This window comes from Neolamprologus brichardi, chromosome 23 (assembly GCF_056152115.1).
Source record: "Neolamprologus brichardi isolate AB-2024 chromosome 23, ASM5615211v1, whole genome shotgun sequence".
Classification (NCBI taxonomy): Eukaryota; Metazoa; Chordata; class Actinopteri; order Cichliformes; family Cichlidae; genus Neolamprologus; species Neolamprologus brichardi.
This window is the reverse complement of record NC_142125.1, coordinates 6,205,553-6,225,471: the sequence shown is the minus strand read 5'-3', so window position 1 is coordinate 6,225,471 and position 19,919 is coordinate 6,205,553. Positions and strand designations below refer to the sequence as shown.

General features: G+C 41.3%; 1 protein-coding gene across 3 annotated transcripts in view; it reads right to left on the bottom strand.

The window, feature by feature from the left end:
* Positions 1 to 19,919, bottom strand: part of pip5k1ca (phosphatidylinositol-4-phosphate 5-kinase, type I, gamma a) — a 54,356-nt gene that overhangs the window by 6,709 nt on the left and 27,728 nt on the right. For all 3 annotated transcript variants that reach the window (XM_087835964.1, XM_087835965.1, XM_087835963.1), the window contains exons 6-16: positions 19,165 to 19,317; positions 14,287 to 14,586; positions 13,415 to 13,623; positions 12,246 to 12,329; positions 12,046 to 12,094; positions 9,268 to 9,352; positions 7,668 to 7,829; positions 7,137 to 7,278; positions 6,810 to 6,842; positions 6,447 to 6,566; positions 3,203 to 3,473 (exon numbers count right to left, since the gene is read on the bottom strand). In XM_087835964.1, the coding sequence (XP_087692090.1) occupies positions 3,203 to 3,473; positions 6,447 to 6,566; positions 6,810 to 6,842; positions 7,137 to 7,278; positions 7,668 to 7,829; positions 9,268 to 9,352; positions 12,046 to 12,094; positions 12,246 to 12,329; positions 13,415 to 13,623; positions 14,287 to 14,586; positions 19,165 to 19,317 (1,608 nt within the window). The remainder of the gene's footprint in view (positions 1 to 3,202; positions 3,474 to 6,446; positions 6,567 to 6,809; positions 6,843 to 7,136; positions 7,279 to 7,667; positions 7,830 to 9,267; positions 9,353 to 12,045; positions 12,095 to 12,245; positions 12,330 to 13,414; positions 13,624 to 14,286; positions 14,587 to 19,164; positions 19,318 to 19,919) is intronic.

The window sequence follows — 19,919 nt, the reverse complement described above, 5'->3', positions numbered from 1 at the left end:
GAGGCGACAGAAATGAGAGTGGGCAAAAGAAGAGAAACAAACATATGATGTGAGCACGGATGTGAATCCTAAAAACTAAACTCCCAATCAATCTCTTCTTTTCAGTCTCGCAGCTGTGCTGTTTTTTTAATGGGGAACTACACAAGCTTAAATGCTGACAAATCTTCAAAATTCAGACATATACTTAATTTCCATCTCTGGAAAATCTACATTTTAAAACCATTAAATTGTTCCAGCAGCTTGATAGACTATTAAACAGAGTCTTGGGATGATAAACTGGGTTTTTATGCATCACAATTCGCTCGTCCTCGCAGAAATGTTGGAACAAATCTCACAAGCACTGAAATCTAATTCATATTGATTTTCTCGAGTAAAAACCGTTCCCATACTTTGGTGGTGTTAAAATAAGCAAACCAAAGTGTGCAGAAAGTCAGATTAAAGAGATCTTTTTTATAGGAGTTATATAAACGTGTGTGTGTGATCTTGATCTATCTAAAGCAAAGCCATGCCTTCCCTTGAAGGATCTTAAAAAGCTCATTCATGCTTTTATCACTTCCAAATTGGACTACTGTAATTCTCTCTACTCGGGCCTCCCATATTCCTCTAGTCACCGGCTCCAGTTAGTTCAAAATGCAGCTGCGCGTCTCTTAACTGGCACTAGAAATTATGATCACATCACACCAGTTTTAGCCAACTTGCATTGTATCAATTTACCTTTAAAATTCTAAACAATTTGGCTCCCAGCTATCTATGCGAACTCCTCCATTTGTATATTCCTAATAGAGGACATAGATCTTCCAATCAAATGCTCCTGACGCAACCGCGGTCTCATCTGAAGTCCAGAGGTGATCGGGCCTTTGCTATCGTAGCACCCAGACTCTGGAATAACCTCCCTCCTTATATTCCGTCCTCGGAGTCCATCCAGTCTTTTAAATTGCGTCTTAAAACTTATTATTTTGGTCTGGCTTTTGATTCAAACTAGTTTGTTATTTCGTGGCTAGTTATGCTGTTTACCCATATTGTTTCCTGCCCTCCTTTTAACAACAACAACAATCTTTATTTATAGAGCACATTTAAAAACCAGCGGTATACCAAAGTGCTTAACATAAGAGACAGAGAAGTAACACGAGTGTTATAAGGCCTTAGCAAAGTATCAAATATCCTCACAGGTCAATGTCACTAATACACAGGGGTAATATAAAATGCATATCAAAATAAAAACATAATAAAAGCACAAGTCATAAAAATATGTATAAGAAAAAATAGAATATGTCTAAAAGTCAGGTGCGAGCATTAACAAGCAGGAAAGGCGAGATTAAACAAATAGGTTTTTAACCGTGATTTAAAAGATTGGATGGAATCAGACGCCCGGATCACAATCGGAAGGTTATTCCACAACTCTGGTGCAGCCAGGGCAAAAGCCCGGTCACCTCTAGACTTCAGCCGAGATCTAGGCTGCACCAAGAGTAACTGAGTAGATGATCTTAATGCTCTGGCAGGAACATACGATTTAAGGAGTTCCTTAAGGTAGCTTGGTGCTGTGTTGTTGGTAATTTTAAACGTAAGCAGCAGTATTTTAAATTGGATGCGGTATTTTATGGGTAGCCAATGCAGGTCAGCTAGAACAGGAGTGATACAGGCAAACTTCCCAGTTCTGGTCAGAATGCGTGCTGCAGCATTTTTTTTAACTGTTTTTTATTCTGTCTTATGCTGTTGCTCTGACCGACCGTGAAGCACTTTGGTCAACTTTGTTGTATTATAATTCAATAATAATAATTATTATGCTATAGAAATAAATTTTAATTTCATTTGATTTCATTTTAGACATTAGGCATTTAAACACTGCTCCAGATTGTAGCATGTTAATAATTTCATTTGAAACTTCTGAGAAATCATTTCCGAAACATGTGTCTTGCTCTTCATGTGTGAATGAACCGGAGCAGCACCTGAAGTGTTTAAGATTGGAACAAGCAGTTTGGGCAATCATGCAGAAATCCAATTTATTCTTCAGAGCGAGGGGAGAGCACAAAAAGACCAAAGGCTAAACTGAGTATTGTGGTACAAATCCAGTCTAAACACACTTGTCCGTACTCCTTTTATACTGTAATTTGTGTTGTTGGCATTTCATCAGCAGCTAATAGAACAACAAGCTCTTTGCCACTCCATGAAGTCCCTTCTGAGCGCTCTGCCTGTGGCATGCTTCTTTGTAGTTACACTTCAGGATGTGTGTGGTGTCACTTTTTGTCACGCAGTGCTACAGACCCCCTGCTGCTGTGCACAGAGAGAGGATCTCCTGCTTTTGAAGCTTGAAATGGACGTCAGCCACAGCCGGGTAGATGAGAAGGCTGTTAAATAACTGAGGGAGCTCACAGACTAACCTGTTGGTCATTAAAGTTTCTCAAAGCCACATTAGAAGGTGTTTAATTCCTGACAGGCCAAGTGAGAACGTTTCTATCTGTAACTGTGATCACTAGCTCTGCTCTCCTTCACCCGATGCTCATACATTCATTTATAGCTACGCTTTTGGGTACACAGCTAGCACAATACTATCTGACAGTACTGAGACTGAGCAGATGCAAATGGGGGGAAAAAAGCTTTAAATGTTATTTAGAAAAATCCTGTGAGTGTGTCTGAAGGGTGGCTTGAGATCATTTGAGACAGGAGCAACAAAGTGAAGGTATACATCACTCTAATATCACTCAGCAAACACTCCAAACCAAAGCGCACACCTGTGTTTAAAGAAAACATTTTGGGAAATATGCCTCTTGCTAAGAGGTAGATGAGAAGAGTGACTCGACTCTCACATCTAAACGCTAATCTACCTGCCAACAGACTAAGCTGAGCATTAAAAACAGGATAACAGATATCAGTCTTATAACTTGAATCTAGCAAGAAAGCAAAATGTTTCCCAAAACATTTCGATTAGCTGAAAGCACCACACACACTGCAAACAAGAGCTGCGCACACTCTTTTTCCCGTACCAGCCTGATCCTCCACTCCTTTCCTGTGGTCTACGTGTTAGCGCATCTGTAGGACAGCGTCAAACAACTCAGTCTATTCAGTTAAGATACACCGACCCTGACTGGATATACGTGATGATGTGATGGCTAAAAAAAACAAAGCCAAACTAAAAGATTAGAGAAGTGATGAAAGCTGCTGCTTTGTGTTTGCTGCACATGTCCGAGGGTATGTTTGTACTTACAAAGTAGATATCTGTGATTGGCACGTCATCGTCGTCGTCAACCGAAGCCTGACTGGTGCACCCTGAACCGGACACCTGGCTGGCCCTGTCTGCTTCCACCGCCGCCGCCTCCTTTGGGCTGTATGCGGCCTCTTCGGGTGGCCCCGGGGAGGAGGAAGCAGCTAGGGCAGACGAGGATGCGGAGGAGGCAGCCTCAGGTGCTGACGAAGAGCCTGAAGGTTCTGCTGCGGCACCGTCTGGAGCGTCTGCGCCGGCTACTTCCTGAACGTCACTGTGGAAAAACGAATGTTGTATTGTTAGAAAATTAATGCAGGCAGAGTCTCCAATTGGCAGCATTAAATTAGCTATTAATAGTTCTTTTATATGTATGCAGACAAGCACAACTGGATTACTTTGATTCAAGAAGAGCGTAGCTATGTGGTCAAAGTGCAGCACACAGTTTCAGGTATTTATAAAAATGTTGCATCCTGTTCAATTCACCTCACCTTATGTATTTTAACAAGAACTGAAACAAACCTGCCTGCACATCCACCTCCACACAGACCCACAGACCCACAGCCGTTAAGAGCCATTAATTGGGTCACTTGCCATAAGCCACTTTCCAGCAGCAGGGCAGAAGAGCGGGACCAAGCTATTAGAGAGAATTCAACAGCTGTGCGTATATGTGCGATGGGGGTGTTTGTGGTTTAGATGCTTAAGCTTAAAGATTTGCCAGCTGGCTGTGTGCTGCCACAATCCTTTATTGTTCCTGGCCAGATCATCGACTATTAGGAAGGATTTAGGCACATCCACATTGCTTTCTCAGCTTCTGTGTTCGAGCTTAGCTCCACCAGAGGAAAAGCCCGGCAGCAGGCCAAGCAAGCAAAAAAAAGGAGACTTGGCATCTCCAAGTGAAGAACTGAATGGCTGAACAAACGAGGGGGGACGGGATGATTGTTGCCATGCAAAAAGATGCTCGTTTACTCAGTTCGTCTCAGCCCATTTCACCCCACCTCTTTCTTTTTATTTATTTATTTATTTTTACACAAATGTTTTCACTACAGTTTTTTCTGCCTGCCTTCTTCACAAATTGCTCCTTATATTTATCTTTTCTTTTCATCTTCTAATTAAATATCCAATTTCTCCACTTCATGTCGGCCTTCTCACCTCCATCCAACCCATTTCCAAAGCTGCAGATGTGTTAGAAGCAGCTCAGAGGAGCGTTGAGGCAGTTAATCCATTTGCCTATCGCTGTCTCGGCTGCTCTCGCCACCCCTTCCTTCCTCCCCGCCAGCTCTTTCCAGACCCCCTGGCCTTATGTCTAGCCACTGCCTTCTCACCATCAAACCCAATTATTCAGTTGGCTTCCCTCGGCAACCGCACCCCAATCTCCACTGACCTGACTCCAGGAAAACTCCAGCGTGTTTACATTACGTCTGTTTAAGTCTGTAAAAATGAACGTTTTTTACTTTTTGTTTTCAAAATCCAGAGATGCATAAAGCGTTGCTCTAACTCTCTTTGTTTCACCTTGAAATTAAAACTAACATGCAATCCAATCTAGTTATTCAGAAACATTTTAAAATATACAAAGTGTGGGATAATCGCAGCTTTATGGGCGGTAGCCTCAGGCGTGAAAGCTTCCCGACCCACTACCCTACTTTTTCTGATTGTTTCCCCCATGTTTGGGTTTTTTTGATTTAGTGTCTGCCCCATGTTCCCATTTAAAAATCAGGAGATAAACACTCCTTATGGACAAATTTATGCATGTGGGCACTCTCTCATAACCTAATTACTATAGATGCATGCCCCTAAATTCACCTGCAGCATTTATTTCCCCATAACAAGAGAACCCTGACCTCATGAACAAATGGGTTAATCTGCTTTCAGTGTTTCTCTGTGTTCCATGCTACACACTGTGTGTGTTTGTGTGTGTGCGAGACAGGTGAGGTGTGTTTACCTAACAGCTGGCTAAGTCCTGCTGAGACACAGACAGCAGGTTATTTATAGTATGATGTCAAACTGAGTCATATGCTGTCGATGTATCGCGGTAATAGAGGAGACTCGTTCTAGCTCTTTCTGTATTTGGGTCACATGTATGATAAGAGCTGCCTCTTTCTTTCACGTCTTTCTGTCGTTTACAGTGAAAAGGACAGAGGCTGAGACTTTGTTTCTTCTATTCATAATGGTCTGTTTTGTGCATGGTGGAAAATATTCATCATTAAGCATTTTTTGGGACTAATATGGCAGCTTTATTACATCTTTTTTATCTATTTTAAATGAGGATATTTTTTAAAAGTATACAAATACTTAGTCCATTTACATCTACTGAGAAACGCTTGCTTAAAGAATACACTTTAGACCAAAGCATTGGTTCGCGCCGCCCCCTAACTCTGGGTGAGGCCAACAGATAAAATAAAGATGGGAACCATGAAATAATGAACCCTAAGCTGCACTAGTTTGCATGTGTCCATGGGAAAGACACTGAACTCTAAATGAACCCCAGTGCATCCATTAATGTGTGTATGTGATGGATAAACTAAAAACCTGTAAATACACTTAAAGGCCTTAACTAGGTGCTAGAAACACTCCTTATGATTCTCTAACCCTATTGACATGATACCATCACCATAGCTGCAGATGCACGTTCATGATGCAAATCTCCCGTTCCACCACATCAAAATATGTTTACTGTGGAGACTATTTGAGTACAGTAGATGTTCTTTTTTTGCTTGTTTTCTCTCAACAGGTGATCGAGATGATTTTTGTGACACGATGCTTGAAGCAGCCATCAGAGATGGTCACATTGTGGTCATAAAGAGATCGACACGGTCAGCAAGAATGCAAAAGTAGAGTTTGGTATATAAACGACGCTCAGTTAGTACTAAGCGCCCCTTCTTTTGGACCATTCTCTGCAAACCTTAGAGATGTTTGTGTGGGAAAATCCCAGCACCAACAACCATGCCATGTTCAGAGTCACATAAAGCACATTTCCTTCCTCCAAAGGTTCCTGGTATCTATCGAAAAATCGTAAACATGTTTTGCAGCTGGCTGACCAACGATGTAAAAGTCGATGTTGGCACAGGTTTAGGATATTTAATTAAACTCAGTGTTATGTGAATACACAGGTTACAAGTCTGTTTCTGATGTTTTGTTCTTGTAAATCGACTGACAAGAAGTGCATTCGTCTCTCCAACATCAGATTTTAAGTCTAAGTTTGAGGACGACTTGTGTTTACATAGTGTTTATCCTTGTGTTGTTGGAGTACCTGATTTCAGGGGAGGGCTGAGGAACAGAGATGGTGGGCTCACTGTCGTGTCTCTTCAGCTCCACCTCCACTGTGATGGTCTGCTGATCCTCCTCACGCACACGCAGCTCCTCCTGGGTCCTGAAAACACAAGCAGCCTCGTATAAAAAGAAAAACACGCAGAGGAAATGAAACGCCGAAACACACACACGAGGAGGAAAAACGGGCCTAGTCATAAACACACTGACATCAGATTTTCTCCGCCACCCGCCCACCGCACCCAGGAGTGTTTAATGCTATGAAAACATACAACAAGTGAGTGTTTGTGAAACAAGCTGAGCTGATCCTGCCTAATACATTTTGCGACTCTGGACTCAGACTCACCTCCCATCATGGCTAAGCGACTGGGTGTGCCTCCTGAAGACAGAGGAAACACAGTCAGTAAGAGCAACGTGCTTTAAGGCTCACACTGGTGAATTCTGACAACACAACTTTAAGCTTAAGTTTAAGAAATAAGAGTTAAAAGAAATAAAACCAGTTATATTTCAGACTAAAGCATAACAAAGCCATTAATTACAGCATTAACTGTCCCATATATGAACTCTAATATTTATAAGCTCATGTATAATTAAAAGGGCGGTGAACAGATGGATTCCCTGTGACCATCTAATACATAAATGTTTTAAAAGATGTGTGTGTGTGTGTTAGTACCTGTAGCGGGGGTGTTCGGCCGTGTCAGAGGGAGATCTCTCAGGAATGGACAAAGAGGTGGTGGAGGAGAGCGTAGTGGCAATTGATGCTGTAGTGGCCTCCTCGAATGATGGAGGAGTACATGGAAGAAGATCTGGTCTCCCTGGTGGACAGACACAGTCATTACAGTTTATCTTGGAGAGATGTCAGTGATCTTTTTTTTTTTTGGCATTTTTCTCCTTGGATGCCTCCTGGGCGAGGTGTTCTGAGTATGTTCTACTGTGAGGAGGCCCCAGGGCAAAGACAGGACACGCCGGAGAGATTATATCTGTCAGCTAGCCTGGGAATACCTCAGTGTTCCCCCGGATGAGTCGAAGGGTTTTTTCGGGGAGAGTGAAGTTTGGGTTTCTCTGTTAGGCTACTGCCCCCGCAACCCAGCCACATATACATGGTAGAGAAAGGATGGATGGCTGGACTATGCTGTTGTAAAACTATATACAGTGTCCCATCTTTGTTAATTTTATCATAACACACAGCAAGCAGTGTATTTACCCTCGTCCTCCAGCGTTGGGAAGCTGCGAGCTCCTCTCAGGTCGTAGATATTCTCGTCTCTCTCAGAGGGCAGCTGGCTGGCTGACCAAGCTGCACCAGGACCACCACACTTGGGCACCGTCAAGGACACACGACCCTTCTTTGACGGAGAGGACTTCAAAGCTGAGGAATAATTTACAATAAGGCTTTTATTTACAGTGATGAACCTGTGTGTTGTGTAGTTTGGGGTATTTAGCTTACAGTATACACAGCCTCTAAGTGACAGTTTTTATGATCTCTCTCTCTGTATCTATCTATCTATCTATCTATATAGATCTATATCTATATAGATATAGATCTATATCGATCTATATCTATAGATATAGATCTATATAGATCTATATCTATATCTATATAGATATAGATCTATATCTATATCTATATAGATATAGATATGTATATATGAAGTCTGAAATGAATTTTTACTTTTTAAAGACCTTTTCGGGAACTTGTTCTGTGTTTGTTTTTAGTGACCATTATATTGTTTCTTTATTTTCCCTTTTAATTCCTGAGAAAATCACTTTAGGTTAGGAATTTGTTTGGGTTTAGCGGAAACAGGAAATTGGGATTTCAAGCAAACATCGTGACTACATACACCATTTCTGAACATATATAAATGAATGTAAACTCTTATAAAACATGGAACACTCTGAAAACACATATTTCAGTGGGGTAGATTCTTGTTGGATATCTATACTGATAGGCACTGGGTTATGTTGCCACAGAATGATGAATTCAAAGACATCGCAAAAATCAAAGTGAAAAAAAATGATGCAGCAACTCAGAATGGTGCTCATTAGTTTGTATAGACCTCAAGTGCTTGTATGCATGCCTGACAGTGTTAGAGTACGGTCCTAATGAGGTGACGGATGGTGTCCACGGAGATCTCCTTGGATCTCATGGATCACGGATCTCCCTCCATGGACATGCCTCCCCAGACCATCACTGACCCACCACCAAACAGGCCGTCCCGAACAGGCAGTTTAACATTCTCCACGGCTTCTGCAGACCCTTTCACATCTGTCACATGTGCTCAGGGTGAACCTGCTCTCATCTGTGAAAATCGCAGGACACCAGGGGTGGACCTGCCAATTCTGCCAATCAGGCTGCACATTGCCAGGCAGTGAGCTCAGGGCTCTCAGGCCCAAGAGTCAGAAACGGTTAGAAAAGACTAGGGGGGCATAAAATGTCAGGGGTGTCCACCTGTAAAACCATTCCCGTTTTGGGGGTCGTCTCATTGTTACCCCTCCCGTATGCCTGCTTTTAATTTTATTAGCACCAAAGCAGCTAGAACTGATTAACAACCCCCTCTGCTTAAATCTAACCTTAGCTAACCAAGGCTGAAAATCTCATACACATACCGCTGTGTACTCTTTACAAAATGCTTAAAAGCAGTGAAAATAAAAGCAAATAGAGATCCAACAGATGTATTTTCCTAAAATGATATGAACTAAAAAAATCTTTCAGCTGCTGTATCTGATTTTTCTATCAAGACTCGACACTGAAAGTGTGTGGCTCTCTCCTTCTCTCTACCTATGGCAACTTCTTAAATGAAACTCACAGGAGCTCTTCTTGAAAACTGTGGTGCTCATGAACTTCAAGAATCTGTCGGCATAGAATCCTGGCCGGTGGACCGATACAGTGTCCTGAGGGAGAGACAGAGAGATTAATGAGACAAATGGTGCATGAATAAAATGATCAAACTGGTGCTCGCAGTAGATTAAAACTGTCTGTGAGTTTTTCAGTGACCCATTTCAGTAATTCTTCTCTCCGGGCCAAACCACACGAGTGAACGACACCTGCTACAGACACGCAGAAACACAGTCAGACGAGGCTACAGACCCAACTCTTCATTATTTATGTTTCAGCAGACGGAGATAAGACAACACCAGCGGACTGACAGATGACACTTGGTGTTTGGTTTGAGACAGAGGACAGTAGGGGCGGCGGAAGCAATGAAGAGAGAATCTCAGTTATTAGCTTTTTTTGTTTCAGCATCACTGTTGCTCAATATGTAATGTTGCGTGTGGCTCGGAGGTCGTGCTGAGGATCCATTGTCGTCAGCAACGGTGACGAACGGGACGCTGTTTGCTCTCCCACACGTCTCGCTTGTCAGGGTGTTTCGGAGTGGGAGCTTGGAGTAAAGAAAAGAGGCGGAGAGATTGATGGGACTGATTTTCTGCTGTAAATCTTTCTGAGTTTAAGTCAGCAAGTGATGCACTGTATCAGATTCCCTGTAAAATCAGACTTGGCAGAACAAAATATAAAATACTGTGTGTAGGCAGCTGCTGATCTTAATGGCTCTGTTTATGGAAATAACGCTAATAATAAAGTGTTTCTACGGCATTACAGTTTTAAGGCCCACGTATTTTTCAGAATGAGCAACGGACAGTGTTTTCCTCAGAGTTACATTGTTTAAGTAGTGGTAGTGGAGGAGATATACCTATGGTTTTATAAATAAATTAATAAATAACACTTTACATACAATAAACAACAGATTAATGTTGAAATTACGGAGCAACTGAACTTTTAAAATATGAGTGGACTGAAGATGTAACTCCATGGTGTCGTTCTTGGGATGTGTGCTAAAGGCTAAGATATACCCGGATGGCCTGCATAAGTGGACTCTGCAGTATATGTGGGATAATCTATCATGAGCACAGGACAAAGGACAAAACTACAAGTCAGCTACACAGTACAGGAGCTTCTCAGCTGTGGAAACCCATGCCATGAAGCTCCCTGTGGACAATTTTTGTGCTGATGTTAATGCCAGAGGAGGCTTGAAGCTCTGCATTGACTCAATGTTATCGAATCAGCAGAATGTTTGAGACTTCTATGCACAAAAGAGCTTTTGTCCATTTAGCACCCTTGACTTGGGATGAACTGCAGAACTGGAAAATAACTGAATTAATTTGATTTCATTTAGTGCTTTTAAAGCAAAACTAGGCTACATCCACACACATACGACTCGGTTCTGCTTCTACGCCCCATCCTTGTTTACTTTTTCCCACTGAGGCTTCTAGACTTCTGATTGGCCAACATTTCTGCACGGTTAGGAATATATCGCCACCTGTTGCTTTGGCATGTTCCTAGCAGCGTTTTCCTTCGTTTCTGCCTTTACGTGTGGACGGGATTAGTTTTTAAAATGAAAACGGAAAATCTCCATTTTCAAAAATACCCGGGTACGTGTGGACGTAGCCTAAGAGTCCCTGAGGCCAAGTCCATAACATGCAACAGTTTCAATTAGATTGTTTGTCACTTTAACTGAATTTTATTTAATTCTATCTTTATTTTATTTAATTTTTCATTTATTTTTTCACGTGTGTTGTTGCTGCCTGTGTTTAATTGAGGAACTGTGAGAGACTTGCTGCTGCCTATCTTGGCCAGGTCTCCCTTGAAACAGGTTTTTAATCTCAATAGGATCCTCCTGGTTAAATAAAGGTTAAATAAATAAAAGAAAAATAAAAAACTTCACTCTGTGACACTGCCCTGTAACTTTATAGCAACACTGTTACTACTTTGCGGTGGTTCCTAAATGCTTCAAGTTTGCAATAATACTACTTAAAGTATGCTGTGGAATATTCAGGATGGAAGAAACTTCACTGACTGACGTGTTGAAGCGGTGGCATTCAAATTACAATACAACGCTTCATTGCGTCACAAATGGCTGATTGATTGATTTTATACACCTGTTGCAAACAGACTGAAAACACCTGAATTCAAAGATGAAGAGACTGTGAGGCCCATTAACTGACATACAGAGATATACTGGTATTATATACACCAGCATAAAATCAATATGAATAAATAAATAAATACACTTATTCTTCTTTTTTATTACTAAGTTATTATACTGTGTTGTGTTGTGATGTGTCATATCGTGTCGTGTTGTGTTATATGTAGTGCCAACGTAGGACAGTTTTCCAATTTCATTGTACTACTGTACTATGTATGACTGTGCAATGACAACAAAGAGTTATCTTATCTTATCTTATAAGGATTTGTTGATAGTACATCAAAAAATATAATAAATTTTTTTTTAAATGAGTTCAAAATGTACTTGGGTGGTACATCGTGAGATTTAAAAAAATCAATTCTTTCTATGTATTCAAATTAAATAGCAACTGACTTATTTTGAATAAAGCTTTAATAAGCAAAACCGGATAAAAGGAAAGATGGATGGAAAGTCTGGGATAGGTGTGGATTTACAGGTTTAGCCATGTGGATGGAGAAATAATGAGTCAGGCAGGTAAGCTGACAGAAAATTGACATTTTGTGCCAATAAAACTTCTAACGATGTCGAAGCTCAGGAAAGAAACCCAAAAGCTAAAAAACTCACCCCATCATGAACCAAAGCCTTCCACGTGTGTTCCAACTTCTTGATTAACCTGCAAAAACAAAGTTGGCATGGCAAACATGAATAAACCTAATGAACTTAAAGGTGTTTTAGTACAAAACACTGTGGCAGTAGTGTACAGCATGTACACATTATTCATGTCAGCATCATGCAGACGTTTGGCTGATTTCTAAGATGATCACCTGTAAGACTGCAAGATGTCGATGATTCCGATGAAGAGAAGAAGCCTTTCTCCTCTTCCGCTAACGGCGGGGATACCGCCCATCCTGAAAGGAGAAGAGAAGTAAAGCTAAAATGAAATGTGGCAGGTTTGGGTGCCATTAATCTCCAGCCATCAGCTTCTCCACAGAGTTTATTTGATTTATTTTTCTCTTTCTTATCATCATTAGTCAGCTTTAGGATATAAAACAACATTTAATATCAAACTACAACACTTATTCAAAATAAATGTATCTAGATTTAAAGCCGTACGACTCTTGGTTGGGTTTAACTGAACAGAAATGTGAACCCCAGCTGTGGAGAGGATGACAGCATCGGGTCTGGTTCATCTTTGCAGTCTTCTGCTATTCCTACAGCTCATTCAGGTAACTGCAGGCATCCAGGCATTCACCTTTGACTAAATAATCCCATAAGTGCTTCTCTGCAATGTGAATACACTCATACCCTGCACCTTCAGTGCCTTTTAAACTTGTGACAGAGAATCTGATTTAATGAGATTTCAGAGTCAGATGATGTTTCTACCAGAAACTTGGCTTATGAGAATAAGCCTATAAAGGCAGGAAATGTTGGTTTCTTTCTACTTAAATCTAAGACTATAGAGTATTAGGGTACTTTAATGAATACTCAGATTTGTTAAGGCTAACTGCATCTTAGCAAGTCAGCAGGGTTTTAGTCTCTGCTGAACCTTTAATCTACACTGAACTCAACATTCGGACAAAACCGCCGATTGCTTTACGGGCAAGATCTGAAGTTTTGCATTTTCTTCAATTTCTTTTGAATTTCTCTGAAGTTGTGTATATTAAGCTCTAAGAGGCAGCACCAAAAAATGCAATTATCTTTTCAGGCTGAAAGCAGTTGAAATTGAAGCACTGAAATGGTTTAAATTTAACTTGAAGGAACTAAAGTGTCGCATAAAGTGTGAGCATTAAAAGGGAACAAAGAGCTGAAGAAAGAGAAGAAGCGTAACGACTGAAAGCAGAATAACTTTAGGAGGGAGAGTAAGAGATAAAGGTAGATGAATAAGTTCTAACATTGTTATTTATCCTTCAGGTTGTTAGCTCGTATAAATGCGGAAAGTCGGAGACATGCACTCCCAAAAGCCTCTGCTCTTCTCCTCTCTGGCCAAACTCACGTGTCGTCTGTGTCAATAGACCCTCCGCAGGCAGCTCCCCCCTGGATGGACTCCATGGCTGTGGAGTACAGAGCCTTCTGCTGGGCCACGGGCCTTTTCTCATCGCTGTCACCCTGGGAGCCCTCCATCTGCCTCTCCCTCTCCGCTTGGTCGATGTTGTGGACCCCAAGCAGCAGGCTGTAGTCCATGATCTTAAAGCTTTCCAGCACCTGAGCACAGGACAGGCAAAGATAGTTGTCAGCGTGCAGTACCTATGAGACACGCAGCTTCTAAATCCTGACTGAAAGCGTTTATTTTTTATTATTTTAACATGTCCCCAAGAGGGATATAAACCAATAACCGTGGAGATGTTAATGCTATACACAAGACAGAGTGGTGCATGGGCATGCCCACACTGATAAACAATGTATGTGACTGCCAGTGAGTGCACACACACTGCTTTCCGAGTACTGTAAATGGAAACAGCAGACCCTTTACAAAAGAAAAAGCCAGTCAGCTACCAGACCAGACACCTCGTTAAACCTTGTACTCGTAACACAGCTCTAATTTATAGAAAGGGGTCCTGGGAATGCCAAACATCATAACCTCAAGAAAAGTTTTTCTTCCGTTCCAGCTCCCCTTTTTACTCTCATCCATCCTCTTTTATCGATCAGGGCACAATGAGTATCATGGGCTTCCCCACTCTTCCTTTTAAACACTTTTTATATGCTTCTTCCTCTACCATTACTCTTTATGAGCCATTTAACGGATCCTGCATAACAACAAGCAAACCAACTTCACCATCTCCTCCCCTGCTGTCTGTCTCAACAGAAAACATAAGTAAAAAAGCTAAAACTAGTATTTGCATTTAGCTGTATATTCATATTTCTCACCAGGCAGTCTCTCTGCAGGGTCTTGGTCAGGGCATTGCAAGTGTCCTGGTCCATCATCAGGCCATCCTGCAAGTCTTGCATGAAGTCCAGGTCTTTGAAGGTGGGCCTGGCCTTCTCCCTCTCCTTCTTGGACGCTCGCCTCTTGTAGGTGGATCCCTTCAGGTCGTACTTGAGGTGCATGCGCACCACGCGGGGGAGGACATTATTCATAACAACCACACGGATGTTCTTGCCACCTGACTGGACACAGTAGAGGCCGAAAAACTTGGGCAGCAAAGTGCGAGGGTTCTGATTCAAGTTCTGGAGATGAGAAGAAAAGAGGGAGAACATGAGAAATGAACATCATAAGGAGACGCTGTGAGGGATTGAGCCGAAATACAATATGTGTGAGGTACAGTAAGCTCACATGTAACAAAAATATATATATCTTTTAGAAGTTGTATGACTTCAGGCAGTGTTTCTGACACTGGAACAGAAATTGTTGCTTTTGATTAATGATATAAATGAAATAAAAGCTTCAAAACAGCACAAAAAGGAACGCCACTGAACACAAAGAGGCATTTTTCTCCTCATGGGAACGTGAGAGAACGAAACATACACGAGGAATAGGATAGCTGATACATGTTACGCAAACAGTTGACTGACAAACAACACATGATTCTCAGTGTACACACACTTTGGCTACGGTTACATATTCACCACCTGATCGCAACAAGATCCATTACATAACAGAGGGAGCCAACAGAAATGAAGGTTTTTCTCGCAGTGCCATGTCATGTATATCAAAGTGGTTACTGGGGATTGTATTTCTGTAGCCACAGGAGAAGAAAATCATACTTAAAAAGCACGACTCGGGAAAGAGTCGTATCAAAGCGGAATTTAAGCTTTTAAATTTGCTGAAAGAACAAAACCCTTTGATGCTCCACCAGAGCTACCTGTGCACACAGTCAGAATGAAAGTATGACTGACAGGTTTTTGATCATTCTCGGTGCGATGATGTGAATTTCTTATGTTGTGATTTTGTTTACATGTTTTACTTGATTTACTTATTAAAAATAAAGCAAATAATTAATGGTTACAGTTCTACAAAAGACTCTAAAAATAAATATTCAGGTTGGGATTCATGCCTCAACAGCAGTTATAAGATGAGCTGCAATCATGAAATTTTGTGGGTTAGTAGATAAAAATTTAAATATGTAATAGGGCTGTGCAATATGACCAAAATCTCATATCCCGATATAAGAATTCTATCGTCCTGATAACGATATAAATCACAAAAATTTAACAGTTTCTGTAAATTCTGTGAATCTCGGGCAGCTCGACTTGCGGGAAGTGTTTCCAGCTGCGCGTCATGTAGCTGGAGTCGAGTGTTTTAACTGATGCATGAAACGATACATTTTTAGACATAAGTTGTAACGGCCGCCGTTTTCTTTGTGAGTATTTATTACATGGCGTGCTGCGGGGAAAAGCCTGTTCTAACGTTTGAGTCTAAGGTTTATTTTTTAGCACCTGGCGGCTCTTTTTTAATTCTCATCCGTAAATAATCTGCTCTTTCACGTGATTCAATTTATTTTGAAAAGTCTCAACAGGATCTTGAGCTTTATTGTGAAAGGTTTATGTGGAACATAAACAAGCGGACAAGCGACGCTGTTACCGTCGTTGTTGCTAACCAAAACGCATAAAAACAGGCACTAGTCCGTCCATAGTGTGGTTATATAAAATATAAGAGAAAGCCAGAACTTTAAGAAATTTATATGGCCACTACAGTGACCATCAAAACGATGAAAAAATATTGCCGTAAACAGTTTATTTTGCGACACCACGAAACAAACGATAGCGTAAAATGAAACAGACGTTTTTATATCGTCATCCGATATATATCGTTATATTGAACAGCCCTAATATGTAATATTTCATCCTAGTTCTGCTATAGGTTTCTTCCTTTTACAAGGTTGTTTCTCCTTCCCACCTTTGTCAAGCACTTGCTCATAGTGGGTCATCTGATTGCTGGGGTTTTCTCTGTATTATTTTAATGTCTTTACCTTACAATATAAACCGGCTTGAGGTGACTGTTGCTGTGATTTTTCACTATATAAATAAAATTGAATTGAGCTGAATATATAGCATCAAACTGACTTGACTCTCATCTCGAAGAACATATGTCATAGCGAGAGCTGGGTCTCTGGCTAGGACTTAAAGACCAAACAGGAGTTTTCAGCGTAAAGGTCGTCGGTGTGCACACCCAGGTTGTTTCTTGCTGCTTTTTTCCTTTTTTTTCCAATATTTACAAGGTTGTTCACTGTGAAATTTGTAATGTGCTGAGGCACCTGAGGGAGAATATTCAGCATAAACAACCTGAGTTGCGATGTATGCCAATAAATAACACACTGAAAAGTCTGGAGCCGAAGCCACTCTGACAAAGCTCTGGTTTACTAATCAACCTGATTGCCAGATTTGGCTTCCTGCTATTCTTCCATTTCTCAGAAATGTAAGTCAAGTTGAAGAATCACTATTTTGATACACTGGAGGAGATCCAGCGGGCACTGCAGATGCTTACGTGCAAGTGATGAGAAGGGGACTTACACAGAGCGATCTAAAAATAACAGCTGTGGAAGGAGAGCAGCGATGCCTGAGGAGTCCGGCAACAAGGGCTGAATTCATATCTGACTGTTTTTTAACATTTTTGTGCAAAGTCACAGTCAAACTATTATCACTGAACAGAAATGAAAAGACACAAAGCACTTTAGATCATTTTTGGCTAAGCCAAATGCAATAACAGGATGAAGGCACACAAGGACGTTTTGAAAAGTTCTTTAGCAAGTACTTTCCTCTGTATCACAGGTTATGCCAAATATTTCAAGAATCAATGCAAACAAATTAGTTTGGCTGGTTCCTCAGTTATAAACCTGCTTTGACCTTGGGACCTGGGCCAGCTCAGTCCCATTAGAAAGATGAGAGAAGTGCGAGGAACAGAGTGCTGCTCCATATAGTGGTAACACACAGCAATCAGGGGTAAAAATGACTGCAAGAGGAGAGAGAAAGAGGAACAGACTCCAGAGAGATGAAGGATGACTAGAAAAATGTGGCTGAAAAGACTAGGTACTTGGTGAATGACCTTCAGATGAGAAAAGCTTCTACAGAGAGCAGCAAAGAGAGAAAGAGCATCCTCAGCCCTCAGCCACACACAACCCTTCTGTCAGCGTTACGAGGGCAGAGCGGTGACGAGCCAACAACACGGACACGTGAGGCACGGGAGCAGAGGAGAGGGATGGAGAGGAAAAACGAGAGGAAGGATTTAAACACAAAGACAGAGCGAGAGGAGGAAATTGAGGAAAATAAATCACGCTGAGAGAGCCACAGCAGCAGGAGGCTCTCTTTGGAGAGTGACAAGACATTAAAACACGAAGGATAAGCCATATAATAGAAGGGTGAATAAACAGAGGGGAGAGAAGTGGCAGCACGAAGTCAGTTACATCACTGTGGTCTGCATGCTGCCCAGAGCCAGAGTCTTCAGCCCACAACCATGAGCCAGTCAGCTGTTGAAGACGTGGAGCTCCACCAATGACTGCTTGTACGCTGTCTGTTATGTGTTTGCCTACTTCTCAATGTCCAAACATACATTTTTTTCCTGTGTCGTGTTTCTGAGAGTCTTTAAAACCTCCCTCCCCTTTCTCTTGCCTCGGGCTACAGCCCGAATCTCTCCGCTTTTATTAAACCACTCGCTTAAGACCAATTACACCTGTGAAAATGTTTCAGAGCACGAATAAAACGATGGAAAAGGTCACGGTAAATGCGCTGAGACTTCAACTTCCTTAAATGATTAAACAAATTCCTGCTGTGGACTTTGCCCGCAGCTGTCGGTGCATTAATAAGCACAAGGGCGAGGGCTATGAACCTGCGAGGCTGGATTAGCAGCATGGACATACATGGAGCTGTTGCTGGTTGACTTCTTTCAGAAAGAGGCTGTGAAGTTTTGGAGGGGGTGGGAGTGGGCTACTGTTGGTGGAAGTCATGCTCTGTTAGGCTTAAGTACAGTACATCCGGCTACTGAAAAACACCGGCCAGTCTCTTATGAAATCCTATGGCCTGAGGTTTCAGTCACAGAAGATAAAAGCTGTTAAGTCTGCTTTATTTGAAGGTTTGTGCTTGGAGGAACAATTTCCAGGATCTTACATAAACCTGAGAGCTTAAAAAAAAACGTAGGGATTGAAGTTCGTATTTAAATGAAATAACACCTATTATTTATTCACGATTTTCTTATTTTCTTCTATATATGCTTTATTACAGTTTTTCAACATTTCCAAGATTTCAAACGATGAGGTCAGTGCATGTAGAAGTAATCCCTGTGTGCCAAAATGTCAGGTTTCAGACTGCTAACAGACAAATCGTTCTACTCTTGGCCTTTTATGATGTCATTAAGAACAGATATCCCTAATATGGTCAGTTGAAGCTGTGAAAAAAGGGTAGCCAATCAGATAAAAGTTTCCTTAAATGCAGGCTGGCCTTAAAGAAAGAAAAACGGGAGCTAAATAGCTTGTTTCAGATAGAGGCTGCACTAAAGCCTGGCATAAGATAAATAAGGGTTATTTTTTTGAACTACGACTCATGCAAAGCATCTCTATTAAAATATGGAGGGTTCCCTGCCTTTTATCCAGTGCTCATGAATCTGTGTGTCTTGACGACAAGAAATTAGTGTGCGTTACTTAACATAAACCTGAAAAGAGTTGCCAAATCCCAGTGAGAAAATAAATAAAACATGGAAGAACAGCTGCTGTGGCAGTTCATTTGAACTTCTTTGGTGGGACACGCCCATTTGAGCGCAAAATTATTATTATTATTATTATTTTAGGTACGCTGTCATGCACACAATCTGCTTACCATGTAGTATCCAGGCAGCAGCTTCTGTAAGAATTCAGCCTCCTTGTGCATCACAGTCTTGATGATGAACTCATCGTCCTTTGTAAGGTAGAAGACTGAGCCACTCGCTCCAGGATTGGATAGCTCGATCAGAGGCTCGTTGCACAGGGAGTACTGCAGGGTTACACACAGAAAAATGACCAATGTTATGAAAAAGTTAAACAAAACCACTATAAATAAAACTTTAAATAGATGAGAAAGAATATTGACCTAATTTGACCTTACAATTGTTTACATAGAGGATATAGTACTAAGTAAAAGTACACTGAATTAGCTGTTAGTAGTACTTGTCTGCAAGACGCACAAATCGTACTACTCTGAAACTGAACGGAACTTCGTAGACAAGTTCCAGAAAACACGTTTTTTTTAAAGTTGCAGTGTATTCGACAAAGTCATGGAACATGATCATTTCTTCAGTCAGTGTGAGTCACAGTGAGTCAGTAAATTGTTAACGGTGTTCAGATTTGACTGAGCCATGACTCAGAAGAGTTCGCCTAAGTACTTTAATTGCTTCCATAAGCTCTGTATCACAGCCGCTGCTGCTGCCATAAAAGTGGAATTGGCTGAGTGGACCGAATCCTTTTCACCTCTCCCCGCATAGATCCCCCTTAACCCTTCCCATCTGGTTCTTTTAGATTACTGCAATCCACGCAAACGCTACCAGTGGAACACAAAAAAGCACAGAAAAATAATTACGGCACTTCATTATACATCTC